This window comes from Balaenoptera musculus, chromosome 11 (assembly GCF_009873245.2).
Source record: "Balaenoptera musculus isolate JJ_BM4_2016_0621 chromosome 11, mBalMus1.pri.v3, whole genome shotgun sequence".
Classification (NCBI taxonomy): Eukaryota; Metazoa; Chordata; class Mammalia; order Artiodactyla; family Balaenopteridae; genus Balaenoptera; species Balaenoptera musculus.
In genome coordinates, this window is record NC_045795.1 from 55,024,729 (window position 1) to 55,050,150 (window position 25,422).

The following is a 25,422-nucleotide window of genomic DNA, read 5'->3' on the forward strand; positions in this document are numbered from 1 at the left end:
CCAGGAATCCTTGCCAGAACAAGAAAGAGATTTTCTTCCTAGTGCATCTCTTTTAAGAGGAAAGCAACCCTTCCCAGAAGTTTCCGAGCAGATATTCCATACTGTTTCATTGGCTGGAACTAAGTCCCATGGGAATCACTAAGAATCATTAGCAAGGAGGATAGAAACAGACTTGGACCAATTAGGATTTACCTGAGTCCTGCAGGGTAAGGATAGACAACAGAACAGAAGTCCGGACTCTGCTGCATGGGAAGGGGGCAGTAATGACTGTTGACATCAACCAACAAGGTCTGCGTCATCTTTTAGGCTGGTAGATTTATCCTTGGTCCAGCAGCACAACTTGCTTCTGTCATCAGTTGAGCTCAGCTCCAAAGATCTTATGGAAATTTCAGCTTCTGGAATGGCTGTCAGTCTGGGCGTTCAGTATTTTGACATTTCTTCCCCACCTCCAACTCCCTATCTTTTCACAGGTATTTTGAGGGGAAGACTGAGTCTAAGAATGCTAGGCAAGAAATCTTTTTAAATAAAATGACTGTTCTTCTGCTCTAAGTGGCAGCATATTTAAATGTTAACGAGCTTGGAGGCAATGCAGGGGGAAACAGACATTATCAGCATATGCGCTCCCGGAAGTGGGTTAGACTGAAGGACTTTAGCCAGATAGGACTAAAATGGAACTGAGCCAAGACGGGCACTTAACCAGCAGGTAGTAGATTTCTGAAACATAAATCAGATACCAGTCCATTGTGTGCCCCAAGCCTCAGGAGTCACAAATCAAGCTCTTTAAGTATCCTAACACTTAATCATAAAGCTCTTTATTCTGTGTAAAAGAAGAACCCTCTCTGTTGATTTCTGTTGGTGCCCTGCCTACATCCCCTTCACTAGGTGTGTGCACGCATCTTGCAGCTGCTATGTCAGCGACTAACAACTCATAGCTGCCCCTTCTCCAGCGAATACCCCTTGGTGGAACAAGAGCTGCCTCACCAGAGTTACGCCTCTCACTCCGCAGGTCAGCCAGTGACCAAGGACTAACGTGGGGTCCAAAATGCCAGACCCCTTGCTTGAAAGTGGGTCAATCCTATGACACAGTTAACGCTCCGGCGCTCGCTGTGGGATCAGGCTGAGGTTCACCTCCAGCTGAGACCACACCCTTGCCTAGCTCCTTCTCCTGCCCCATCCTGCTTTCCTCACGTCCCACCTCCCGAGAGCACTCCCACAGCAAGTCACTTGCACAAGGATTCCTGTCTCATGCTCTGTTTCTAGGCAGTCCAACCAGGGACAAAACTCACCACCCTTGGAAGCAGGTTCAGCAGGAGAAACTCACAGCACACGAACAGCCCTTCAAAACCGCTTCTCATTGACAGCTGGCCTCAGCCACCCTTACACGCCCTGCAATGGCCTGTTAGTGGTGAATGACAAAATACCCAAATGGATCTTAACCACCTCCTTTTTTAAGTCCAGCATAGGAGGTCTTACTCTGGAATATGCAAGATGATAGCATCTATTTTCTTGTGACCAAGAATGAAATAGCTTCCTTTGACTTCCTGACATTATATGTATAAACTTCCAGGCATATGACAGGAGCCTGCTACATGGTAACCATTATTTTGGATTTTAAAATAATATATTGAGGACTCACTGCGTGCCGCATGCTAGGCTCTGTGATAAGCATTATCTCATTCTGTCCTCACAGGGACTCTTCAGGGGGACCCAGAATCATCAATCCTGCTTTACTGATCCTCATTCATAAAGCTGAATCTCAGAAAACATTCAATGCCTGGACCTAGTTTCAAACCCAGGGCACTGCTTAATTTCTTATCAAATATTTTTCTCACCGAGGCACGATTTCCCTAAACCAGTCTCCCTTTTCCAATTTGGTGTTCCACTGACTTCAACCAGCGGTGATTCAAGCCACGGGTTCTAGCTTCTTTCCCATTGACACGTTTCTTTTTTTCTTCCTTTTTTCCAGATCTGTGTGACTTCTGAAGAAGAACAAGACGGCTTTATCAGAGTCCTCAGTGGAAAGAAGAAAGGTCTGGTCCCCTTCGACGTTCTAGAAAACGTCTGATTGCTGGCCCCTCCTCCTTCTGCAGTCGGCAAACTGCGGTGATGCCTCACCTCACACTGTGTTAACTCAGAGGAGCTGCCGCGCTGACCCGCCACCCAGGAAACAGTGAGACAAGACTCAAGGGTCTGAGACTGTGGGGGAACAGCCACAAGGCAGGAGGCGCCTCCCACAGCACACCCAGGCTGCCCAGAGATGGGGGTGAGGCTGAGAGAGTCGGCCAGCAGAGCCGAGTGCCGTACCCAGCAGGCGGTAACCACCGCCGTCCCCCAGGACTCAACTCCCTCCCTGTCCATGTGGTGTCAGTTAACCCGCTGGAGGATGCTCCGGTCTGTGGAGTGGCCCCGGTTGACGCTCAGATCCACGTAGCCAAGTGTGATTCTGGTTCCAGACCTTTGTCCCCAGTACCGACCAATCAGCATCATCACATCTAAGCCCCCAGCAGTCTCTCTGCAGAGCATCAGGAAGCCCTACTTCCTAGCCCCCAGTACTCCCCGCAAGCCCCCCTCACTGTGATCGAGCTGTCTCTCTGGCTTCTGAATAAGTCCTGGTGGCGTGCGTTAGATGTGAGGGATACGTTGATGAGGCACCAACTGCAAAGACCTGATCTGCCCCAAAATTGCTGTCAGGCAGTCCCTCCTGCTACTCTAGTTACTGACAAAGGTGACGGAGGCAGGATATGAGGCATGGAAGGAAACAGTGGGCCCAGTGGGGTAAGGTGGGGCAAAGAGCTCTTAGTTATGGATGATTATACAGCCCTTTCAATTATGAAGTCCTTTCCCCAAGGAGATGGAGCTGGGGAAGTGAATGTGGAAAAAAGTCTCCATGAGTGCTTCATCTTCATTTGACATCCTCTGTCTGGGGACAGTTTCCCCTCCTGCCGTCCTGTAGGACTCCCTTTTGAAGGGAGTTTGAGCCCACCTTGCCGGGAACCAGAAACACGGAGGAGAACCAGAAACAGCATCTTAGGAGAAAAGTAGCCAAATAGGAATCCATTCTTCTTTAGGGCAGAATATTATGCCCCAGCAGATACATAAAGTGGAAAATAATCCTTAATGCTTCATCCCTCTGAAAGCAGAGGAACTTGGGGCCTATTAAGCATCAACTAGAGGAATCTCTATTACTCTGTATTTGTACTAATGTTTACAAGAATGCAATATACTGTGATGCCTTCCTCCTCAAGCCTCCTCCTAGCATTCAAACTTGCATCTTATCAGTCATTAATGCAGTTAAACTTCAATTCACAATGACCTTCGAATTAATGTCAGTTTGGTTTATTTTGTTACGGAGCAATAAAATCATTAGAGCAATTGGTTTTTAAAAGACTTAAGTGGATGCATCCTGTGCATGTAAGCATTATTTCCCAAACCAAAGCATCATTAGTCTCCGTTTATTTCTTTTGTTACTGCTCAGTGTGAAGTTGGGAGCTGAGACGGGATGGCTGCTGGTTTCACAGTAGTTTGGATGCCTTACTCTCATTTTAAAGCCAGCATCCAGAATTTCCTCCCTCTCTGATACAACGTGCAAAACTGAGTGTAGAGAATCAAGATGGATTCTTCGAGAGCCAGGGTGGATAACATGACTGCCATTCCATAAATGGAACGCCAGAAAACAAACACTCTTTGCCTCTAATTCAATATTCCATTTAATAAAGACAACACAATGGCTGGAAAGAGCATAGAAAACATGTGTCCTGATCTCTTCTTTCTGGTGGAATATCCACTGAAGCTTTTGGGTACAGTTTTGTTACATCCTGTGCAAATTTCATTTGTATTTTAAAAAATCAGTTTTCCTTTCGAAGTTGAACAGAAGGAGGCTACGGTAGCCAGGCTCCAAGGTGATCCCCTCAATGATCCCTGCTTCCTGATATTCTTGACTTTGTTTAGGCCCCTCCCACACTGAGTCTGTGCTGGTCTTATGTGGCCAGTAGACTACAGCAGAAGTGATTCTCCATGACATCCGTGGCTAGGTCAAAAAACTCCCTGAAGCTTCTGCCTTGATCTCTTGGAACACTACCCCCTTGGAACCCTGAGCCGCCATGTAAGTTTATCTACGCTGAGGCCGCAATGCTGGAGAGAAACCAGTGTGGGACCACACATTTCTGCAGCTGAGAACAACCCAGACATCACAGAGCAGCAATCATCTGGCTGAGCCATGCCCAAGTGTAAGATTTATGAGCAAGATAAATATGTTTTTTAAGTCACTAAGTTTGGGAGTAATTTGTTACACAGAAATAGATAACTGGAACAGGGACTTTGTAATTTGAGCCAGCATTAGAAAGGAGAAAAAAAACTTTCTGCACAGTGTGGCCCATAAGTTTTTGCAAACATCAAATATTGGCAGGAGGTTAACCCTCCAAATGCAAGATGTCTAGTGCTCCTTAAAGATCTGGAGTCATGCAGATAATCAGAGAAAAAACAAGATGTTCCTTACAGCACAGATTGACATGGATGCTTATACACACACACACACACACACACACACAGATTTTAGGAGCCATCACTCTGTTTCTCCTCCTGCCTGTCTGTGGAAATGGCAAGAACAAAGATTGCTATGACCTACCAGAGTCTTTTTTTTTTTTAATCTTTATACAGCAGGTTCTTATTAGTTATCTATTTTATACATATTAGTCTATATATGTCAATCCCAATCTCCCAGTTCATCCCACTCCCCCCAACTATCCCCCGTTGGTGTCCATATGTTTGTTCTCTACATCTGTGTCTCTATTTCTGCCTTGCAAACCAGTTCCTTCTGTACCATTTTTCTAGATTCCACATGTGTGCATTAACATACGATATTTGTTTTTCTCTTTCTGACTTACTTCACTCTGTATGACAGTCTCTAGGTCCATCCACGTCTCTACAAATGACCCAATTTCGTTCCTTTTCATGGCTGAGTAATATTCCATTGTATATATATACCACTTCTTCTTTATCCATTCGCCTGTTGACAGGAATTTAGGTTGCTTCCATGACCTGGCTATTGTAAATAGTGCTGCAGTGAACATTGGGGTGCATGTATCTTTTTGAATTATGTTTTTCTCTGGGTATATGCCCAGTAATGGGATTGCTGGATCATATGGGAATTCTATTTTTAGTTTTTTAAGGAACCTCCATACTGTTCTCCATAGTGTCTGTGTCAATTTACATTCCCACTAACAGTGCAAGAGGGTTCCCTTTTCTCCACATCCTCTCCAGTATTTGTTGTTTGTAGATTTTCTGATGATGCCCATTCTAACCGGTGTGAGGTGATACCTCATTGTAGTTCTGATTTGCATTTCTCTAATAATTAGTGATGTTGAGCAGCTTTTCATGTGCTTCTTGGCCACCTGTATGTCTTCTTTGGAGAAATGTCTATTTAGGTCTTCTGCCCATATTTTGATTGGGCTGTTTGTTTTTTTAACATTGAGCTGCATGAGCTATTTATATATTTTGGGGGTTAATCCTTTGTCCGTTGATTCATTTGCAAATGTTTTCTCCCATTCCGAGGGTTGTCTTTTCATCTTATTTATAGTTTCCTTTGCTGTGCAAAAGCTTTTAAGTTTCATTAGGTCTCATTTGTTTATTTTTGTTTTTATTTCCATTACTCTAGGAGGTGGGTCAAAAAAAGATCTTGCTGTGATTTATGTCAAAGAGTGTTCTTCCTATGTTTTCCTCTAAGAGTTTTGTAGTGTCCAGTCTTACATTTAGGTCTTTAATCCATTTTGAGTTTATTTTTGTGTATGATGTTAGGGAGTGCTCTAATTTCATTCTTATACATGTAGCTGTCCATTTTTCCCAGCACCACTTATTGAAGAGACTGTCTTTTCTCCATTGTATATCCTTGCCTCCATTGTCATAGATTAGTTGACCATAGGTGCCTGGGTTTATCTCTGGGCTTTCTCTCCTGTTCCATTGATCTATATTTCTGTTTTTGTGCCAGTACCATATTGTCTTGATTACTGTAGCTTTGTAGTGTAGTCTGAAGTCAGGGAGTCTGATTCCTCCAGCTCCGTTTTTTTCCCTCAACATTGCTTTGGCTATTCAGGGTCTTTTCTGTCTCCATACAAATTTTAAGATTTCTTTGTTCTAGTTCTGTAAAAAAATGCCATTGGTAATTTGATAGGGATTGCATTAAACCTGTAGATTGCTTTGGGTAGTATAGTCATTTTCACAATATTGATTCTTCCAATGCAAGAACATGGTATATCTCTCCATCTGTGCCATCTTCGATTTCTTTCATCAGTGTCTTATAATTTTCTGAGTACAGGTCTTTTACCTCCTTATGTAGGTTTATTCCTAGGTTCTTTTTGTTGCAGTGGTGAATGGGATTGTTTCATTAATTTCTCTTTCTGATCTTTCATTGTTAGTGTATAGGAATGCAAGAGATTTCTGTGCATTAATTTTGTATCCTGCTACTTTACCAAATTCATTGACTAGCTCTAGTAGTTTTCTGGTGGCACCTTTAGGACTCTCTATGTATAGTATCATGTCATCTGCAAACAGTGACAGTTTTACTTCTTGTTTTTCCAATTTGTATTCCTTTTATTTCTTTTTCTTCTCTGATTGCCATGGCTAGGAATTCCAAAGCTATGTTGAATAATAGTGGCAAAAGTGGACATCCTTGTCTTGTTCCTGATCTTAGAGGAAATGCTTTCAGTTTTTCACCATTGAGAATAATGTTTGCTGTGGTTTTGTCATATACAGCATTTATTATATTGAGGTAGGTTCCCTCTATACCCACTTTCTGGAGAGTTTTTATCATAAATGGGTGCTGAATTTTGTCAAAAGCTTTTTCTGCATCTATTGAGATGATCATATGGTTTTTATTATTCAATTTGTTAATATGGTGTATCACATTGATTGATTTGCATATATTGAAGAATGCTTGCATCCCTGGGATAAATCCCACTTGATCGTGGTGTATGATCCTTTTAATGTGTGGTTGGATTCTGTTTGCTAGTATTTTGTTGAGGATTTTTGCATCTATATTCATCAGTGATATTGGTCTGTAATTTTCTTTTTTTGTAGTATCTTTGTCTGGTTTTGGTATCAGGGTGATGGTGGCCTCATAGAATGAGTTTGGGAGTGTTCCTTCCTCTGCAATTTTTTGGAAGAATTTGAGAAGGATGGGTGTTAGCTCTTCTCTAAATGTTTGATAGAATTCACCTGTGAAGCCATGTGGTCCTGGACTTTTGTTTATTGGAAGATTTTTAATCACAGTTTCCATTTCATTACTGTGATTGGTCTGTTCATATTTTCTGTTTCTTCCTGGTTCAGTCTTGGAAGGCTATACCTTTCTAAGCATTAGTCCATTTCTTCCAGGTTGTCCATTTTATTGGCATAGAGTTGCTTGTAGTAGTCCCTTGTGATGCTTTGTATTTCTGCGGTGTCCATTGTAACTTCTCCTTTTTCATTTCTAATTTTATTGATTTGAGTCCTCTCCCTCTTTCTTCTTGACGAGTCTAGCTAATGGTTTATCAATTTTGTTTATCTTCTGAAAGAACCAGCTTTTAGTTTTATTGATCTTTGCTCTTGTTTTCTTTGTTTCTATTTCATTTATTTCTGCTCTGATCTCTATGATTTCTTTCCTTCTGCTAACTTTGGGTTTTGTTTGTTCTTCTTTCTCTAGTTCCTTTAGGTGCAAGGTTAGATTGTTTATTTCAGATAGTTCTTGTTTCTTGAGGTAGGATCGTATTGCTATAAACTTCCTTCTTAGAATTGCTTTTGCTGAATCCCATGGGTTTTGGATCATCGTATTTTCGCTATCATTTGTCTCTAGGTACTTTTTTATCTCTTCTTTGATTTCTTCAGTGATCTCTTGGTTATTTAGTAATGTATTGTTTAGCCTCCATGTGTTTGTGTTTTTTACGGTTTTTTCCCTGTAATTTATTTCTAATCTCATAGTGTTGTGGTCAGAAAAGATGATTGATATGATTTCAATTTTCTTTAATTTACCGAGGCTTGATTTGTGACCCAAGATGTGATCTATCCTGGAGAATGTTCCGTGTGCACTTGACAAGAAAGTGTAATCTGCTGTTTTCAGAAGGAATGTCCTATAAATATCAATTAAATCTATCTGGTCTATTTTGTCATTTAAAGCTTGTGTTTCCTTATTTATTTTCATTTTGGATGATCTGCCCATTGGTGTAAGTTAGGTGTTAAAGTCCCCCACTATTATTGTGTTACTGTCAATTTCCTCTTTTATAGCTGCTAGCAGTTGCCTTATGTATTGTGGTACTCCTATGTTGGGTGCATATATATTTATAATTGTTAGATCTTCTTCTTGGATTGATCCCTTGATCATTATGTAGTGTCCTTCCTTGTCTCTTGTAACATTCTTTATTTTAAAGTCTATTTTATCTGATACGAGTATTGCTACTCCAGCTTTCTTTTGATTTCCATTTGCATGGAATATCTTTTTTCATCCCCTCACTTTCAGTCTGTATGTGTCCCTAGGTCTGAAGTGGGTCTCCTGTAGACAGCATATATACGGGTCTTGTTTTTGTATCCACAGCAAGCCTGTGTCTTTTGGTTGGAGCATTTAATCCATTCACATTTAAGGTTGTTATCAGTATGTATGTTCCTGTGACCATTTTCTTAATTGTTTTGGGTTTGTTTTTGTAGGTCCTTTTCTTCTCTTGTGTTTCCTACTTCCTAAAGGAAGTTCCTTTAGCATTTGTTGTAAAGCTGGTTTGGTGGTACTGAATTCTCTTAGCTTTTGCTTGTCTGTAAAGCTTTTGATTTCTCCATCGAATCTGAATGAGATCCTTGCCGGGTACAGTAATCTTGGATGTAGTTTCTTTCCTTTCATCACTTTAAATATATCATGCCACTCCCTTCTGGCTTGTAGAGTTTCTGCTGAGAAATCAGCTCTTAACCTTATGGGAGTTCCCTTGTATGTTATTTGTCATTTTTCCCTTGTTTTAATAATTTTTCTTTGTCTTTAATTTTTGTCAGTTTGATTACTATGTGTCTTGGGGTGTTTCTCCTTGGGTTCATCCTGCCTGGGACTCTCTGTGCTTCCTGGACTTTGGTGGCTATTTCCTTTCCCGTGTTAGGGAAGTTTTCGACTATAATCTCTTCAAATATTTTCTCACGTCCTTTCTCTCTCTCTTCTCCTTCTGGGACCCCTATAATGCAAATGTTGTTGCGTTTAATGTTGTCCCAGAGGTCCCTTAGGCCGTCTTCATTTCTTTTCATTCTTTTTTTCTTCATTCTGTTCCACAGCAATGATTTGCACCATTCTGTCTTCCAGGTCACTTATCCGTTCTTCTGCCTCAGTTATTCTGCTATTGATTCCTTCTAGTGTAGTTTTCATTTCAGTTATTTTATTGTTCATCTCTGTTTGTTTGTTCTTTAATTCTTCTAGGTCTTTGTTAAACATTTTTTGCATCTTCTTGATCTTTGCCTCCATTCCTTTTCCAAGGTCCTGGATCATGTTCACTATCATTATTTTGAATTCTTTTTCTGGAAGGTTGCCACTTCATTTAGTTGATTTTCTGGGGTTTTATCTTGTTCCTTCATCTGGTACAGAGTCCTCTGCCTTTTCATTTTGTCTGTCTTCCTGTGAATGTGGTTTTTATTCCACAGTCTGCAGGATTGTGGTTCTTCTTCTGCTGTCTGCCATTGGTGGATGAGGCTATCTAAGAGGCTTGTGCAAGCTTCCTAATGGGAAGGGACTGGTGATGGGTAGAGCTGGGTGTGCTCCAGTGGACAGAGCTCAGTAAAGCTTTAATCCACTTGTCTGCTGATGGTTGGGTCTGAGTTCCCTCCCTGTTGTTTGTTTGGCCTGAGGCGACCCAGCACTGGAGCCTACATGCTCTCTGGTGGGGCTAATGGTGGACTCTGGGAGGGCTCACGCCAAGGAGTACTTCCCAGAACTTCTGCTGCCAGTGTCCTTGTCCCCATGGTGAGCCACAGCCGCCCTCTACCCTCTGCAGGAGACCCTCCAACACTAGCAGGTACGTCTGGTTCAGTCTTCTATGGGGGTCACTGCTCCTTCCCCCGGGTCCTAATGCACACACTACTTTGTGTGTGCCCTCCAAGAATGGAGTCTCTGTTTCCCCCAGTCCTGTCAAAGTCCTGCAGTCAAATCCTGCTAGCCTTCAAAGTCTGATTTTCTGGGAATTCCTCCTCCCGTTGCCAGACCCCCATGTTGGGAAGCCTGATGTGGGGCTCAGAACCTTCACTCCAGTGGGTGGACTTCTGTGGTATAAGTGTTCTCCAGTTTGTGAGTCACCCACCCAGTGGTTATGGGATTTGATTTTATTGTGATTGTGCCCTTCCTACCATCTCATTGCAGCTTCTCATTTGTCTTTGGATGTGGGGTGTCTTTTTTGGTGAGTTCCAGTGTCTTCCTGTTAATGATTGTTCAGCAGTTAGTTGTGATTCCGGTGCTCTCACAAGAGGGAGTAAGCACATGTCCTTCTACTCCACCATCTTGAACCAATCTCGACCTACCAAAGTCTTGACGGTTTCCACAACTCAAGAAATGTCTGGAAGAATGACCACAGTTTTGGAATAAGGATGAGATGAAGACCTCAGGAGACAGACCCAGGTGAGGGGACAGAAAAGGAGGGGAAAGTGCTAATACGAAGAAGAAAAAGGGGGCCTGGGGATATTTTTCACAGTGTGAAGGAACAGCCTTGCATCCCCTTACCTCCCCCTGCCTCCAGCTAAGGGATGGCACACATCTAGCTAAACCACGGGTGCTGTGCCCAACACTTCACCACCAGTGCTGTAGGACTGGATTCCATCGTGGTGAATTTGAAATGAAGAACTGATTGAACCTTCTTCAGGGCTCCAGGGAGTGAAGAATAGAACTTCTTTCACCCTCCCATCACTAGCAGACATCTGAGGCACCTCTAACGTGGGCAGTGGGGCTGCAAAGAAAGCCCATATGTAGATGTCCAGCTGGCTACCAGTAGGATTGATTTCACAGACTGCTCCCCCCCACAGCTCTATACCACACACACACACACACACACACACACACACACTCCCATCAGGATGAAGAGTCCAGCAGCTGTATTACATATTGAAAGCAACTAGTGAGATGGTAGGAACTTATTAGAGTTTGTCCTCTTTGCTATTAAAGAAAGAAAAATAAAATCGGTGGGAAGATCACAACACATGTAAATAGCCTGGTGCCAAGTATTGCTAAAAGGCAAAAAAAAAAAAAAAAAAAAGAACCATGGAAGTCCAAAAGCTGGTCCAGATCACTGGCTGCTCCAAGGACAAAAGAGCCAGGAATGAAACCTACTGTCAGCCTCAGCCTACAGACAGGCCTAGGTAGCTGTGTGCTCAAATGGAAACTTAGGTTTAAATAAAGTGATCTAGAACTATGGAATACCTATTAGCATCAACTAGAACATTCCAAGGAATATAGTTTGGAAAATTCTTCAGGAACATAGTTTGGAAAATTCTTCAGTAGAGAATTCTTATATAATATCGCGTCCACTTAATAGCCCCTTTCTTCCTACAATATCACTAAGATACCTATGAGGTATTGCAAAGGACAAAAGTGAGCAATCATAGTAAAAAATGAAGGCTGAAAGATAGTCTACTCTGGAATCTAAGTCAGCAGGGAGTAGAAGAAAGTGGGATCTGTGTCCCCAAGGGATGAAAAACTCACAAGGAAGAGTGGCTTTTTCATGTTCTGATAACTTTAGCAAATACTGACCAGCAGGGCGTAGGCTGGTGGTATAAATCTGAGAATAAAAGAAAGTTCAGCATCACCCAAAATAGCATCCCCAGGAAACTGAGTGAGCAGTTGCGATCCACAGATTTATCACAGAACAAAAACCCTTACAAACAACTCGGACAAAAAATGACATCCTGTAACGACAGTTTGATGACATCCTGTAACGATCTCTTAGATTTTTCTCAGTTGCCATTCTGTTGTGTGCTTTGTACAACACCTGGTGTTTTTGACCCTTGGAATATATTTTTTCCTTAGCTTCCAATAAGGAGTTTTAAATAGTCCTCAGTCTTCTGTGGGTAATAGAAACTGTTAACGGTACCTTGAAATTTTAACAATTTAATAGCAATTTATTTTATAGTTCCTTTTTAAAAATGAGAAAGTGGCAGATCTTTTTTTATCATCTCATCATCAAGTTTAAACAGCTATTAAACATCTTCCATGTCTTCATGGAAGTCAGGATATACTGAAGTACTGAACATACACCCTGGAAAAGGAAAATACCTATGTCCAAGAAAAATGATGGGTCATCTTTAGATTTCCTACACTGGCCTCATTTACTCAGGTTCTCAGGTTACTCACCTGACCCCATGTTTTTCTATGCATGGCAGTATTTTTCTTTGTCTACTACTCCTTTTAAAACAGCTCTTTGAAAATGTGCTTATTAGTTCATTTATTTTCATTCTTTATTAAGGTAAAAACTCATCCAGGGCAACAACTTTTCCTGAGTTCAGCTTTGACCATATTTTCATTCATTTTAAAATACTCTGTAATTACAGTTTTGATTTTTCTCTCAGATTTTTTATTTCATGTGTGTGTGTGCATGTGTATGTGATTAAAACCATTTTCAGAAAATATGGTCCATCTGGTTCCTGCTTTGAGGAATTAATTGGATTTTTTTTTTTTGCTCTAATATGTGAATAATCTTACTAATGTTCAATGAATGCTGGCAAAAAAAAAGAAAAGCTATGTCTGCAGTCTGTAAATCTCAGTATGTGTCTACTAAATAAATGCTTAAAACATTCAGGTCATCTATGTTCTCATTTACTTTTGCTAATGTGCTTTCTTAAAGACAAGGAAGTCAAGAGCAAGCAGCCGTGGGACTGAAATGAGAGACACCTTGCAAGGACCTCCAATCACTTCTTTAGTGCCGGCCCTTGGAGGAAGGAAATGCCAACCAGGGCTCTCCACCACAGCTTCCCCTTCTACATTTAGGATGAATCACCAAAGTCATTTCCTAAGTAAACGTTCTCTTCAGCTCCCTGGAGAAAACTGTAAAGGAGCTAGTTTTTTGTTTGTTTCTTTATTTTTTTGGCTGCGTTGGGTCTTAGCCAGGGCACGCAGGCTTCTCTCTAGTTGTGGCGCACGGGCTCCAAGGTGTGTGGGCTCTGTAGTTGTGGCACATGGGCTCCAGAGCATGTGGGCTCTGTAGTTTGCGGCACACAGTCTCTCTCGTTGAGGCACGCGAGCTCAGTAGTTGTGGCACGTGGGCTTAGTTGCCCCGTGGCATGTGGGATCTTAGTTCCCCAACCAGGGATGGAACCCGCATCCCCTGCATTGGAAGGTGGATTCTTTACCACTGGACCACCAGGGAAGTCCCAAGGAACCAGTTTTAAGTGAAGAGATTCTAAAAATATTCTTGGAAAATTTCAATATTGATTCAGGGAGTTTTAAAAGAAAAATTACAGCAATCACTGTTGGATGAGAATCACATCACAGCTCCAGTTTGTGCCACCTACAAGACTAGTGGGTTTTTTTCAGAGTCAGCCTCAAAGCCAGAATCATCTTCCTACAGCATCGTTTTGATCCTGTTGCCTCCATGCTCAGTAGTTGTGGCACGCAGGCTTAGTCACAAAACCCTCTAGTGGCTTCCCAGGCTCTACAGAAGCAAGCCCAGCAAGTCCAGTGGCCCCAAACCAAGCTCAGCACCTCTGAAGCTGCGTAACCCTGACCAGAACCACTTAGCTGCCATCTATCACTTCTTGCTTGACTGGTGGTAATTTTTTTACATTTATTTCAGTGAATAGATCCTAAACTCCTTGAGGGTAGAATGCCAGGCTAGATTGCCTTGGAGAAGGAAATCACTATCTTTGTGATAAGTTCGGAGTACCATGAGTATTGACATCATCAGGAAAATCCCCAGTCCGATCTGCCATGACCAGCACACAATCTATTCACACATCCGTGTCATGGCAACAGACGACCATGACGTCTGCCTGTAGCATGTTAAATCAGTCAGCAAAGCCCACCAGGTTAGAGATCAAATTCAGGACCTGGACTAGAGATTGGATTTTGTTCTGTCCTTGGCAGGGAATGCCGTTCCAGTCCCTGTCACAAAGTGAGGCGGATTCATCACCACCTCCAGAAAAACAACTTAAAAAGCACTTGCTGACATGGCTCCACAAGGCCCTTTGTACACCTACCCCTTTCCATCTGTATTGCTTTTAGACACAGCTCAGGTTGGGTGGGGGAATGGGGAAAAAGAATGGGAATTGTTTGCATTTTATTATTTTTAAATCTCAAGTTATGAGTGATGTTAAAAGTAAAATGTATTGAGTAAGCTCAGCTTACTCAGCTGACTGTTGATGTGAGTGAAATGCATGCTCATTTGCTTACCAATGTCTTCTTTCCATGCTGAACACAAAAGGATTTTTATTGTGTTTCTAATTTGAAATTTGGATAATTACAGCAAATAGACTACTTTTGGAAAGTCACCTTTCCAACATACCGCAGACAAGAAGCAATGAGGGATTCTTGGTGATGATTTACTCTTGGAGAAATAGACATTACACTCCTGACCAAACAGCAGAAATGGAATGACCTGAAGTACCATGATTTTACTGCACAAGTAAGCTTTTTTAAATCATGCTTCTGGTTTCTCTTAACATTTGTATTCTTCAGTTCCTTGGAGCTTCCTTCCCAGAACTGGATGTATTTGGCCTCCCCTTCACAAGAATTTAGCTGTTACTAGTTTTCCACTTAAACAATCTTTTTTTTTTTTTTTGGCTGCGCCGCAAGGCTTACAGGATCTTAGTTCCCTGACCAGGGATTGAACCCTCAACCCCGGCGGTAAAAGCACAGAGTACTAACCACTGGACTGCCAGGGAATTCCCACACAATCTTTCTTTCAAGGAGTATAATCTGCTTCACAAACGCACAAGAATAGTGACATTATTTGCTTTTTTATAAGTCTAGGTATACTAATAATTTAATTATATTATACTAACATGGTTAATTAATATATTATGCTAATAAGAACTCATAATAATTGTGCACTCTAAAATGTAATAGCTATAGTCCTTAAAAGATTGTTTTATCTTTACTTTACTTATATTACCACTTCATCACAAAAAGAGCATAAATAGTAAGTGCTTAATAATATAGCTGTTGACCCAGAAGGCAACTATTGGTGTTTGATAATACAGTGAGAAGAGCATGGATTTTTTTTTAAATACAACTTAGGTTAGAACCCTGATTTAGTTCCTTCCTAGCTTGTGGCCTTGGACAAATTACTAGACCTTTCTGAGCCTCAAAGATAATAATACCCACCTGGAAGAATTATTGAGAGAATTCAAGGAGATATTTATGAGTGTATAGTGTAGTGGCCGGCACACAGAAGGCTCAACAATATTTACTGTTGTCCCCCAAGAGTGGTCTTATCCTATTAAGAGGCTGTTGCCCAATTGTAACCTGTTGACTAGAAGGATTCTATTCTATTCTACGGTAAATATTTTCGGAATATCTTTGTTCAGTATGTGAACAGTTAATAGTTAATAAACCGGCCTAGTATACACTGATCTCCTCTGATTCTCCACTTGTCTGGACACAGCTATAAACAGAACATGCCAAGGATTGGCCCACGCCCCTGTTGACTGACTGCAGCCTTCTTCAAGAGCTATGGGCAAAATTCTTTATGCTTATATGGTCCCTATGACTGAAACACAAAGCATTTTTCTGGAGATTAAATCGGGGCTTTCGTATGACCCTGGTTAATAAATGTCACGTCTCCAGTGTGAAACCTCAGAATATCCTTTTGAGGAAGGTGGTTGACAACCTTATCTTCCATACAAATAAACTGAGGCATGGAGGGGATACATCAGAGGGCTTTTTACAGATTCTTCGCTCTTGTTTACTTTCAGTTTATACGTGAAGACCGGTCAGTGCTTCACGGGAGCGCTCGGAGTGTCAACAGGGCTCCCCAGAGAGCATGGTCAGGGTCTCTTGGAGAAAGCCCACCATTCTGCTAACATGATTAGGAGTCTTATGGGACAGCATGGGGAGGAGTGGGTGTTATTGAGGCAGAGGGTGCTCTGATTGGGTAAATAGTCTGAGTTACTGACATCACACAAGCAAATAAGCCAGAACTCCAGAGGCTGAGGCATCTGTCGTGCAAAACAGAGTTCCCCCTTTGAGCTGAGTTCCTGTGGCTACAGTCAGCCTCTTCTCAGGAGAAAAGGAGCTCAAGAGGGGCTAAGAAGGAAGGCCTTTGTGCATCAGGACAGGGAGAGTGCTCTGATATGCCACAAGACGATGGAGGTCCAACTTGCCAGCTGGGGACAGTGTCGGCAACTATGACATCAAGAAGCAGAAAGATTTCCACCTCGCAGAGTAACCCCCTCCACCTCAAACATGCACCTCCAGTGGATCCTTGGGGGCCGCTACCCTTCTTCCTGGTTTTCTCAGACCAGAAACCCTCTGCCTGTTTCTTCTCATAATTCAGGCACACCGATAGTTAACATTTATTATCATGCTACACGCCCAGTCTTTAACACGCTGTGGGGGCTTTGTAGGCTTTGCACTATGACCACATAGCTGAGCTGGAGCTACATCTCCCAGAATTCCCTTCCCTGAGTAGTTCCAGGTCAGTGTAGTCACAAGAGAAATTCTGCATGAGACTTGAAATGTGGAAGTGAAGCAGCCACCGTATTTTTTACGCTTCGAAGGTCAGGATGAGGCACCAGGCACTATGGCAGCTGGCTCGTGTGGTCATTGTCAATTCCTCCAACTCTTGCTCTGTTTCCTCCTGCAGCTTCTCCACAGGCATCCATGACGTCTTGGTGAAGGGCACCAGCTTCTCCTGCATGTCAGCCATGGCACTGAGTTTGCAGGTGGTGAGAGACAGACATGGGTCCTAGTTCATTCTCATGGGCTCCAGTTTGTCTTTGTTCTCAACCACACCCACTTTCCCTAGCTTACTGCGGACCTGCTTAACATAAAGCTACTTTATAAACTAATACAACGTTACATGCCAATTGAATCTCAATAAAACTTGGGGAAAAAAATAAAGCTACTTTAAACTTAACATTAGATGAAGAGACAACAGCCTGGCATAGATTCCTCCACCAGTTTCTACAATTGCAGAGTCCAATCCCTATAATAATTTTGTTTTCTATGTAACTTACAGCAGTTCTGCTTCTCTGATCGAACCCTGAGTGATACACGTGTATTGTCTCATTTAATCCTCACTAAAATCCTAGGAGATAGGCACTATTATTATTCCTATTTCACAGGTGAAGAACTTGAGAAACAAAGAGAAGAGGAAGAGGCTCAGGTGTAGTCAGTCTGGCCTTATCCTGATCTACAGAGGGGCTACTTCTTAAAGTAAAAGGAGCTTTTGCTCCCATGTTAGTCACTTCCGTAGCTCTGCAGGCCAGGTATCTTCCCTCAGCCCAGGACAATTTTCCAGCTGTGAAACATTAGCAGCCAACATTCAGGGAAGCTGGGAAGATGGTACACCAGCTCAATATAGGGGATCTAGGAGGGGCACCATGGTCCCTTTGCAGGGTACTATCTTCTTTGGCCTAATTTTTGTCCACCAAAACTCTGTAAGCAGCAATGCTGGCAAACCTTATTCCAGCATCTTCAGACTTCTGTAAGGCCCTTTGGGAACAGTTAGCTCTTCTACATGAAACTGGTCTCCAAAACCCCATTTCTGAAATGCATTCCAAAATAGAAACAACATCAGTAATGCAGTAGTATAAATTATTGCTATCAGATCAATCTTCAGTGTACTAGAGGATCACACTAGGACTTGTCACTGAGCACTGGGGATTAGGTAAAGGGAATCCAAGGGAAAAAGGGACTGGAGGACAGACCCTGGCAATTCCAAAATGAGTCAGACTATTATCAGAAAAATCATGTCTTCTGGATTCAGACATATCCAGTTATATTCCAAAGCCTGGAGAGTGTCTGATGCTCTCTGACTGACAGTCTCCCCATTGGTTAAAATGCAATAATAATATGTGCCTTGCATATCTGTTGGAGGGGAAAATGTTTCAAAAGGCCCCTAATGCAGTGCTCATTGCGCACATAGCTCAATAAATGGTATTTTATTGCAAAGACATATATCTATGCTCCCCACTCTCACTCACTGAACTTCTTCATTCCCCAATTCCAAACAGATGGATTGGATTTATCCCCTGCAGAACCCAAACAAAAACCACAAACAGGGAATTCCCTGGTGGTCCAGTGGTTAGGACTCAGTGCTTTCACCTGGTGGGGGAACTAAGACCCCCCCCCACAAGCCTTGTGGCGTGGCCAAAAACAAACAAACAAACAAAACTCAAATACTAACCAAAAAAGCCATGGTCTAGAGCACAGCTAAGAAAAGTAGAGTTGCATTTTTATTGAGCAATTTTCTCTGTCTGAAACATATTACAAGACACCAAGCACTGGGGAAAGGGGCAGGAAGACAAACCATATCCTTTGAGCTGTTTTGTAGATACTGAAACCCTCACCAGGTGGAAGAAGTTAACTATTCAATACATGATGATGACCAGACTGTAGCCATGACTTCAGCTGCCACAGTTCTGAGAACTGGCCTCAAATAAATGGGAACAAACTAAGCCTCCAACTGAAGACTCACTGTACTTAAAACAATCAAGACGATGCTGATCAGACCACCGCCTGATCAATTTCAAGATGACTGTCAGAGCCGACTCTGCTGTTTCTGCATGCAGCCCCCTCCCTTCACCTATAAAAGCTCTTGCCCTATGCCTCCCCACTGCTGGGTTGCTAGCCTCCAAAATAAAACAAACTTTCCTTTCCACCAACCTTGCCTCTTTATTGGCTTTTGAGCGGTAAGCAACTGGACCCACTTTCGCTAACAGATTTTTGGCTCCCAACACGAGACTGCGCTCTCGCGATATCTGGCTCCCAGTGCGGTGAGGGGGTGGTTCCTTCCCCACCAGCAGAGGTACCGCCATGACGTCGCGCCCGGGTGGCTGCGAGGAGCCCATTACTCCTGCGTCACTGGCCCCGGGAGGGGATTTGGGGGGACATTCCTAGCAGCTGCCCAAACCATTCGTTTTGGGAACCCTCCCTGTTTCTCCCCTGCTCGGCACTGGTTGCCAACAAACGCTTTTCCTTGGTGCAACGGAAAGATGCCTCAGGACGAGCTGACGAACTCCAAGACCGAGTAAGTCCACCGGTGCGCACCCTGCAAACTTCTCTTTTGAGCATGAGGTGCTATCTGGGCATTTTGCCCGTTGGTTCTGACGTGTGTCTGATGTTGAGGACCATTTGTGTCGGGAAGTGTTTGTTTGGGACTCCATATCCGTCCTCCTCTCAGTGCATTTGTGACAGTTCTGTCTTCTGGTGTGTGAGTATGTAGTCCATTTGTGTGATTGATATTCTTGTTGCCTTTTGTAAAATGGTAAATTCAGGTTCAATTCATTAAGAAAAATTTTGGCTATGAACCTATGGCTAAGAAAGATTTTTTTTAAACATTGTGTGGTCAACAGTATTCTTCAAACTCCAGAGAAAACTGGTTATGATGTGTATCACTGCTGGCTTTAAGTTTTCTGCTTGAAGCACATGTACAATGTTTGTGTGACAACTGGGTATAATTGATAAAATGTATAGCCTATAAAATATTTCCCTGTCAGCATACCTCTGCACTTATTTGTTATGTCTGATTAGTTTTCCCCCAACGTGAATGACTAAGCAAATATATAAACACAAAAGTAGGCCTAGCCCCGAGGGACATGAATGGACCCAGAGCAGGCAGGAATCAGCTCAGCTTTGTAGCATGAGTACTGAAGAGTTTTGAGTAAACCAAGATGGTGCTAAGTTGTTGTCCTTTCCATTGCCTTCTTTTGTTTTTTTGTTTTTGTTTTTTGTTTTTTTAACATCTTTATTGGAGTATAATTGCTTTACAATGGTGTGTTAGTTTCTGCTTTATAACAAAGTGAATCAGTTATACATATACATATGTTCCCACATCTCTTCCCTCTTTTGTCTCCCTCCCTCCCACCCTCCCTATCTCACCCCTCTAGGTGATCACAAAGCACGGAGCTGATCTCCCTGTGCTATGCGGTTGCTTCCCACTAGCTATCTATTTTACATTTGGTAGTGTATATATGTCCATGCCACTCTCTCACTTTGTCACATCTTACCCTTCCCCCTCCCCATATCCTCAAGTCCATCCTCTAGTAGGTCTGTGTCTTTATTCCCGTCTTGCCCCTAGGTTCTTCATGACCTTTTTTTTTTTTTTCTTAGATTCCATATATATGTGTTAGCATACGGTATTTCTTTTTCTCTTTCTGACTTACTCCATTGCCTTCTGATAAGGATCACGAACTGCCAGTGGCCAACGCATTACTCCTTGTCATCTAGTGTGAAGTAATCCTGGAGAATCTGTCCATCCCCCATCCAAACAATCCACATGGGCAACCACCATCGGATGACTAGGGTCCCTCATAAGTCTTGTTCAACCCCATCCCCAGCCTGGACAGGGAGGGATTGGTACTGGGGACTATGAAGACATGAATAGAAAATATGCAACACACTTCTCCCACATCTTCTGTCTTGCCTATTGTTGGCCCTTTTGAATTTTACATTTACCCAACAAGACTCCAAGAAGCATCAGATGCTGTTTAATGCTGCACAAGTCTACCACCCAGCAGGAACTTGGCCAAGGAGCCAGTTCTATTCTGCCTCCAGAGTTGTTTGGGAGAAAAGCAGTGGATGTAATAATTTACATTTGGATTTTTCTTTTATTTGTTTAGAATTTGGTGTCCCTTCCATTTCTCCTCCCTCTCTTTTCATCCCAGCTCCAATTAGAAATTTCCATTGTACAAAATTCCACTCCACAGGAACCTATATCAAATTTGGAAGCCATTGGTTTTTAAAGAACCCTCATTTCAGGAGGGTAGGACAGAGCGTGCCATGTAATCAAAGGCAATTAGAGACATTCATGCCATTGTGAATATACATCCTTTGCATACACAATTATGAAGAATTGTTCAGAGAGCTTACACACTGTGGTGCTGGATGGTTTCCAGAAGCACTTAAGGCATAAGAAGCACTTATTTGGGGCTTGCAAACATGAGTTTTGTTTGTGTTCTTATGCATGTTTGGCAAATACAATGCAGGCTCTGCTTTCAGAACATTTGGCCCTAAATAAAAAGAAATGTGTCAGCAAATCCACCAAGAAGTACACTAAACCCAAAACTTCTGTTGGATCCAGAAAGAGGCTGAGGTAGACTTTGTTTGTTTTCCAGCTAAAGGCAACATCTGGATGCAATCACCAAGTGTTCTGGCTGCTTTGGCCACATCTAGCAGAGATGCAGAAAGCCTTACCAAAAGCCCAGTGCATTCTTTGTGAAGCTGCCCAACACTTTTAGCACACCTGGGGTCAGTTAGGCAGGCAAAATGTCCACGTGAGCAGGATGAGCTCACCCCGTGCCTTTCAATGATCTCAAACATTTGCCATCTACCCCAGGACATGCAGAGTACCACCTACATGCGTATGGGATTTCTTGGATGCGGCGGGAGAAGGGGAGGAGAAGAACATGTTTCTACCATCTTTATATAGTAAATAAGTAATAAGGAAAGACTGCAGTCCATCTACTACGGTGAAGTACAACTCCACTTACTCTGTGACTAAGCAAGTTATATCATATCAGCCTCACTCTCCTTGTTGGTAAAACAAAAATAATAATAGTACCTGCCTCATGAAGCTGTTGAAGACTGGTAAGATGACAAATGTAAAATGGCCACACCAAGTAACTTCTCAAAGAATGTAGGCTAAAAGAATTAAATTATTTCATCATATTCTCTCTGTGTCTTCTCCAACTTCTATGCAGAAAAGTCTCCTCCATTAAAAAACTTAAAACTTGATCTACGATTCACCCTCACAACTGACCACATCTCCACTTCTTTCTTTATTTATTTATTTATTTGATGTGGACCATTTTTAAAGTCTTTATTGAATTTCTTACAATATTACTTCTGTTTTATGTTTTGATTTTTTTTTGGCCACGAGGCACATGGGATCTTATCTCCCCGACCAGGGATTGAACCTGCACCCCGCTGCATTGGAAGGCGAAGTCTTAACCACTGGACTCCTGGGGAAGTCCCACCATCTCCACTTCTTTAAATGTCCAGTTCCTTGAAAGAGGAGTCTGCACGTGTGGTCCTGCCCTAACTCCCATTCACGCTCACCACCTGCTCCCTCCCACACAATAAGTGACGAAGATCATTCATCAACAGCCCTTGCCACCTGAGTTGGAGTGTTTCCCAGGCTCCCCCACTGACATGCTGGACACAGGACTGCAGTGGGTCACTAGAATGTGGACAAACATGATATTTGCCACTTATGAGCAGAAACGTTGAATGTGCTCACTTCCTTTACTTTGGCCTCTTGCATTCTTGTCTTCTTCCATGAGAACAGCATGGAAAAGAAAGGCTACTGCTTTAGCCTGAGTCCTGGAATGAGAAGATGCCTTGAGCCCAGGAAAGCCCTCCAGAATCGCAGCCAATTCGCAGGCTTCATTTCATTTCAGAAGGCAATAAGTGTTTTATTCTGTTGAGAACTGGGTTCTTTGTTACTACAGCAAAAGCTGACGAATGCCTAGTATCTGCTCTCCTGCCGACCTAAGCATCCCTACTATAATGATCAGTAAGGGATGATCTGCCCCTTCTTCATCAAACTCCCCCACTTCCTCCACCCCCCACTCTGTATACATGAGTCTCCTGGGTTTGTCATGTTTGTAACTGCTGGCTCCCCTGGCCACCAATTATTGGCTCCTAGGTGGGTATCTGATCCAGTCTGCAGTGGGAGAAAAGCATGAAACGACCATACACACAGAAGCAGAATGAGAGGGAACCTCCAAGGGGACTTGAGCCAGTGGTTAAAGTTGTTGTTTCTATTGCTAAATGTCCACACCCAGGAAAGACTTCCTGGCTTAAAGGGGTGAGGCCAAGAGGACTACACACACGGACAGGAAGGAGAAAGGTCCTCTGTTCAGACAAGAGGGATTCACCATGAGCCTTGTGGAGGCAGGCGGTCAGCAGGGTCAAGAGTCAGAACAGGTTAGTGTTGAAGTGGTTTCGAGCCAAGACTTTCCATTCAGACATGGTCTTGATCAAAAACTTGAGGGGCCATCCAGATTCCTCTGTGCGGTGAAGCTAAATCTAAAGGAAGAATTCAAGGGCCTGAGTAAAGCAGATGGGGAGGAGGATCAGCGTGGGGGAACAATGATCGGGCAGACCTGGGACTTCAGAGGGGAGATCGGAACACCAGGTTTCTGACAAGGCATCCCAAGAGTGTGAATAAGAGACTTTTCCACCCCTGACAGCAGCTTCTTAGAGCCAGCCTGTGGCCCAGCCTTCAATTTTTTTCCAGCATAGCAAGTCTAATCACAATCGGATGTGCTGTGACCTCCCAGACGCCACTCTGGGAGGTCACAGGAAGAGATTCCACAACAAACAGAAGTGTTCTGGGCTTTAAGGGTAAAACAGCCCTTCACCCCACACCCCAACTATGTTTTATTTGTTTGTTTGTTTTGTTTGTTTTTGTTTTTTTAAAAGCATTTTTAAAGTTTTTTTTCTTTTTTTAAAATTTATTTTTTGGCTGCATTGGGTCTTCGTTGCTGCACATGGGCTTTCTCTAGTTGCGGTGAGTGGGGGCTACTCTTCATTGCGGTGTGTGGGCTTCTCATCGCGGTGGCTTCTCTTGTTGCAGAGCGTGGGCTCTAGGCACACGGGCTTCACTGGTTTTGGTGCACAGTCTCAGTAGTTGTGGCTCGCGGGCTCTAGAGCGCAGGCTCAGTAGTTGTGGCGCACGGGCTTAGTTGCTCCGTGGCATGTGGGATCTTCCCAGATCAGGGCTTGAACCCCTATCCCCTGCGTTGGCAAGCGGATTCTTAACCACTGCACCACCAGGGAAGTCCCCCAACTGTGTTTTAATTGTGGCAAGAAAGATCAGTCTGCACCAATGAAGAAAAGGTCTCCACAAACATACCATCTTTCTCCTTTTACAAAGAGAGAGAGGTTAAAGCGGGCAGAGCACCCACCAATGCATACCCTTCCCAGTGTATCACATCCAGAAACCTGTGGGGCTTGGGGGTTGAGGACTGGGGTGTTCTCTTGTTGGCTTGGTCCCTGCAGACTTATATGAGGCTGTGGGACACTCATGATGGCTACAACCCCCAGATCACCTCCTTAGGCTCCTAGAGACCTGGGCTCACTGGAACTTGCACAGGGCAGGCTATGTTTGTCATGTAGGGATGACCTGGTGGGAGGGTGGGGAGCCCTGACCAGCATCTGAGGAGCCAGCGAATAAAGGCAACGGGGAGTACAGCTGGTTAGGTTACAAATTATAAAGTATGGCAATAAAATAATAATAGCCAACACTGCTTGGGTGCTAAGTGCTAGGCAGTGATCTAAACATGCACACAGAAGATTTAGTTTATCCTCATGGAGAATCAAGATGGCAGAGGAACAGGACATGGAACTCAACTCCTCCCACAAATACATCAAAAATACATCTACAGGGAATTCCCTGGCGGTCCAGTGGTTAGGACTCAGCACTTTCACTGCCAGGGCCCAGGTTCAATTTCTGGTCAGGGACTAAGATCCTGCAAGCCATGCAGTGAGACCAAAAAAAAAAAAAAAAAATCTACAAGTGAAACAATTTTCACAAAACACCTGCTGAACACCAGCAGAAGACCTCAAACACCTGAAAGGACAATCAAGATCTCCAATGTAACCCGGTAGGATGAAAGAAAAAAAAAAAAAGAAGGAGGATGGGACCTGCACCCCTGGGAGGGAGCTGAAAAAGAGGAAAGGTCCCTGCACCCTGGGAAGCCCCCTCACTGGCGGGGAGATAAGCCAGGACAGAAAGGGAGCTTCAGAGGAGAGTAAAACAACTGGTCTGTGGCATGCAGAGCAGAGAGAGACCTGCACAGACAGCCGTGCCACCACCCTGTGTGCCCCAGCCTGAGACGCCTGTCCACTGGGGGGAGGGGGCTGGCGCCTGCGTGCTGGTGCCTTGGGGGCCCTGGGAGCAGATGCCAGTGGGTTGCCCACATGCAGAGGTAGGGCTGAAAACACAGCTGAGCCTGGGGCCTCGTGACTTAGGAAGCAGGGGGAAAATCTCTCCCCGCAGCTGCACAAGCTGCAGACTTACACCTCTGCTGCCTTTGGCTTTCCAAACGGACAACGAGTGCTCCCGCAGCTGGGATGGGTCTGGCCTTAGCAGCTGTGGGCTTTTGTGAGCACGTGCACACAGGGGCCGGGCCGGGCCAGGGTCTGAGCTGCCTCCATAGCCCCCACAGTGGGTCCAGGGGCAGGAGGACCACGGTCCTGGGACCTGACTTTAGTGGATCTGTGCTGGTGGCCTTGTGAAAACAATGCCTAAGGGACACCAGGGCCAATTGCCGGCCTCCCCACGG

The 25,422-nt window shown here is 43.5% G+C and overlaps 1 protein-coding gene across 3 annotated transcripts in view; it reads left to right on the forward strand.

Moving 5' to 3' along the window:
- STAC (SH3 and cysteine rich domain) overlaps positions 1–3,735 on the forward strand; it is a 101,128-nt gene extending 97,393 nt beyond the window's left edge. For all 3 annotated transcript variants that reach the window (XM_036870751.1, XM_036870750.1, XM_036870749.1), the window contains one exon: positions 1,967–3,735. In XM_036870751.1, coding sequence (XP_036726646.1) covers positions 1,967–2,065 — 99 coding nt within the window. In that variant the 3' untranslated portion in view covers positions 2,066–3,735. The remainder of the gene's footprint in view (positions 1–1,966) is intronic.
- The last annotated feature ends 21,687 nt before the right edge of the window (positions 3,736–25,422 follow it).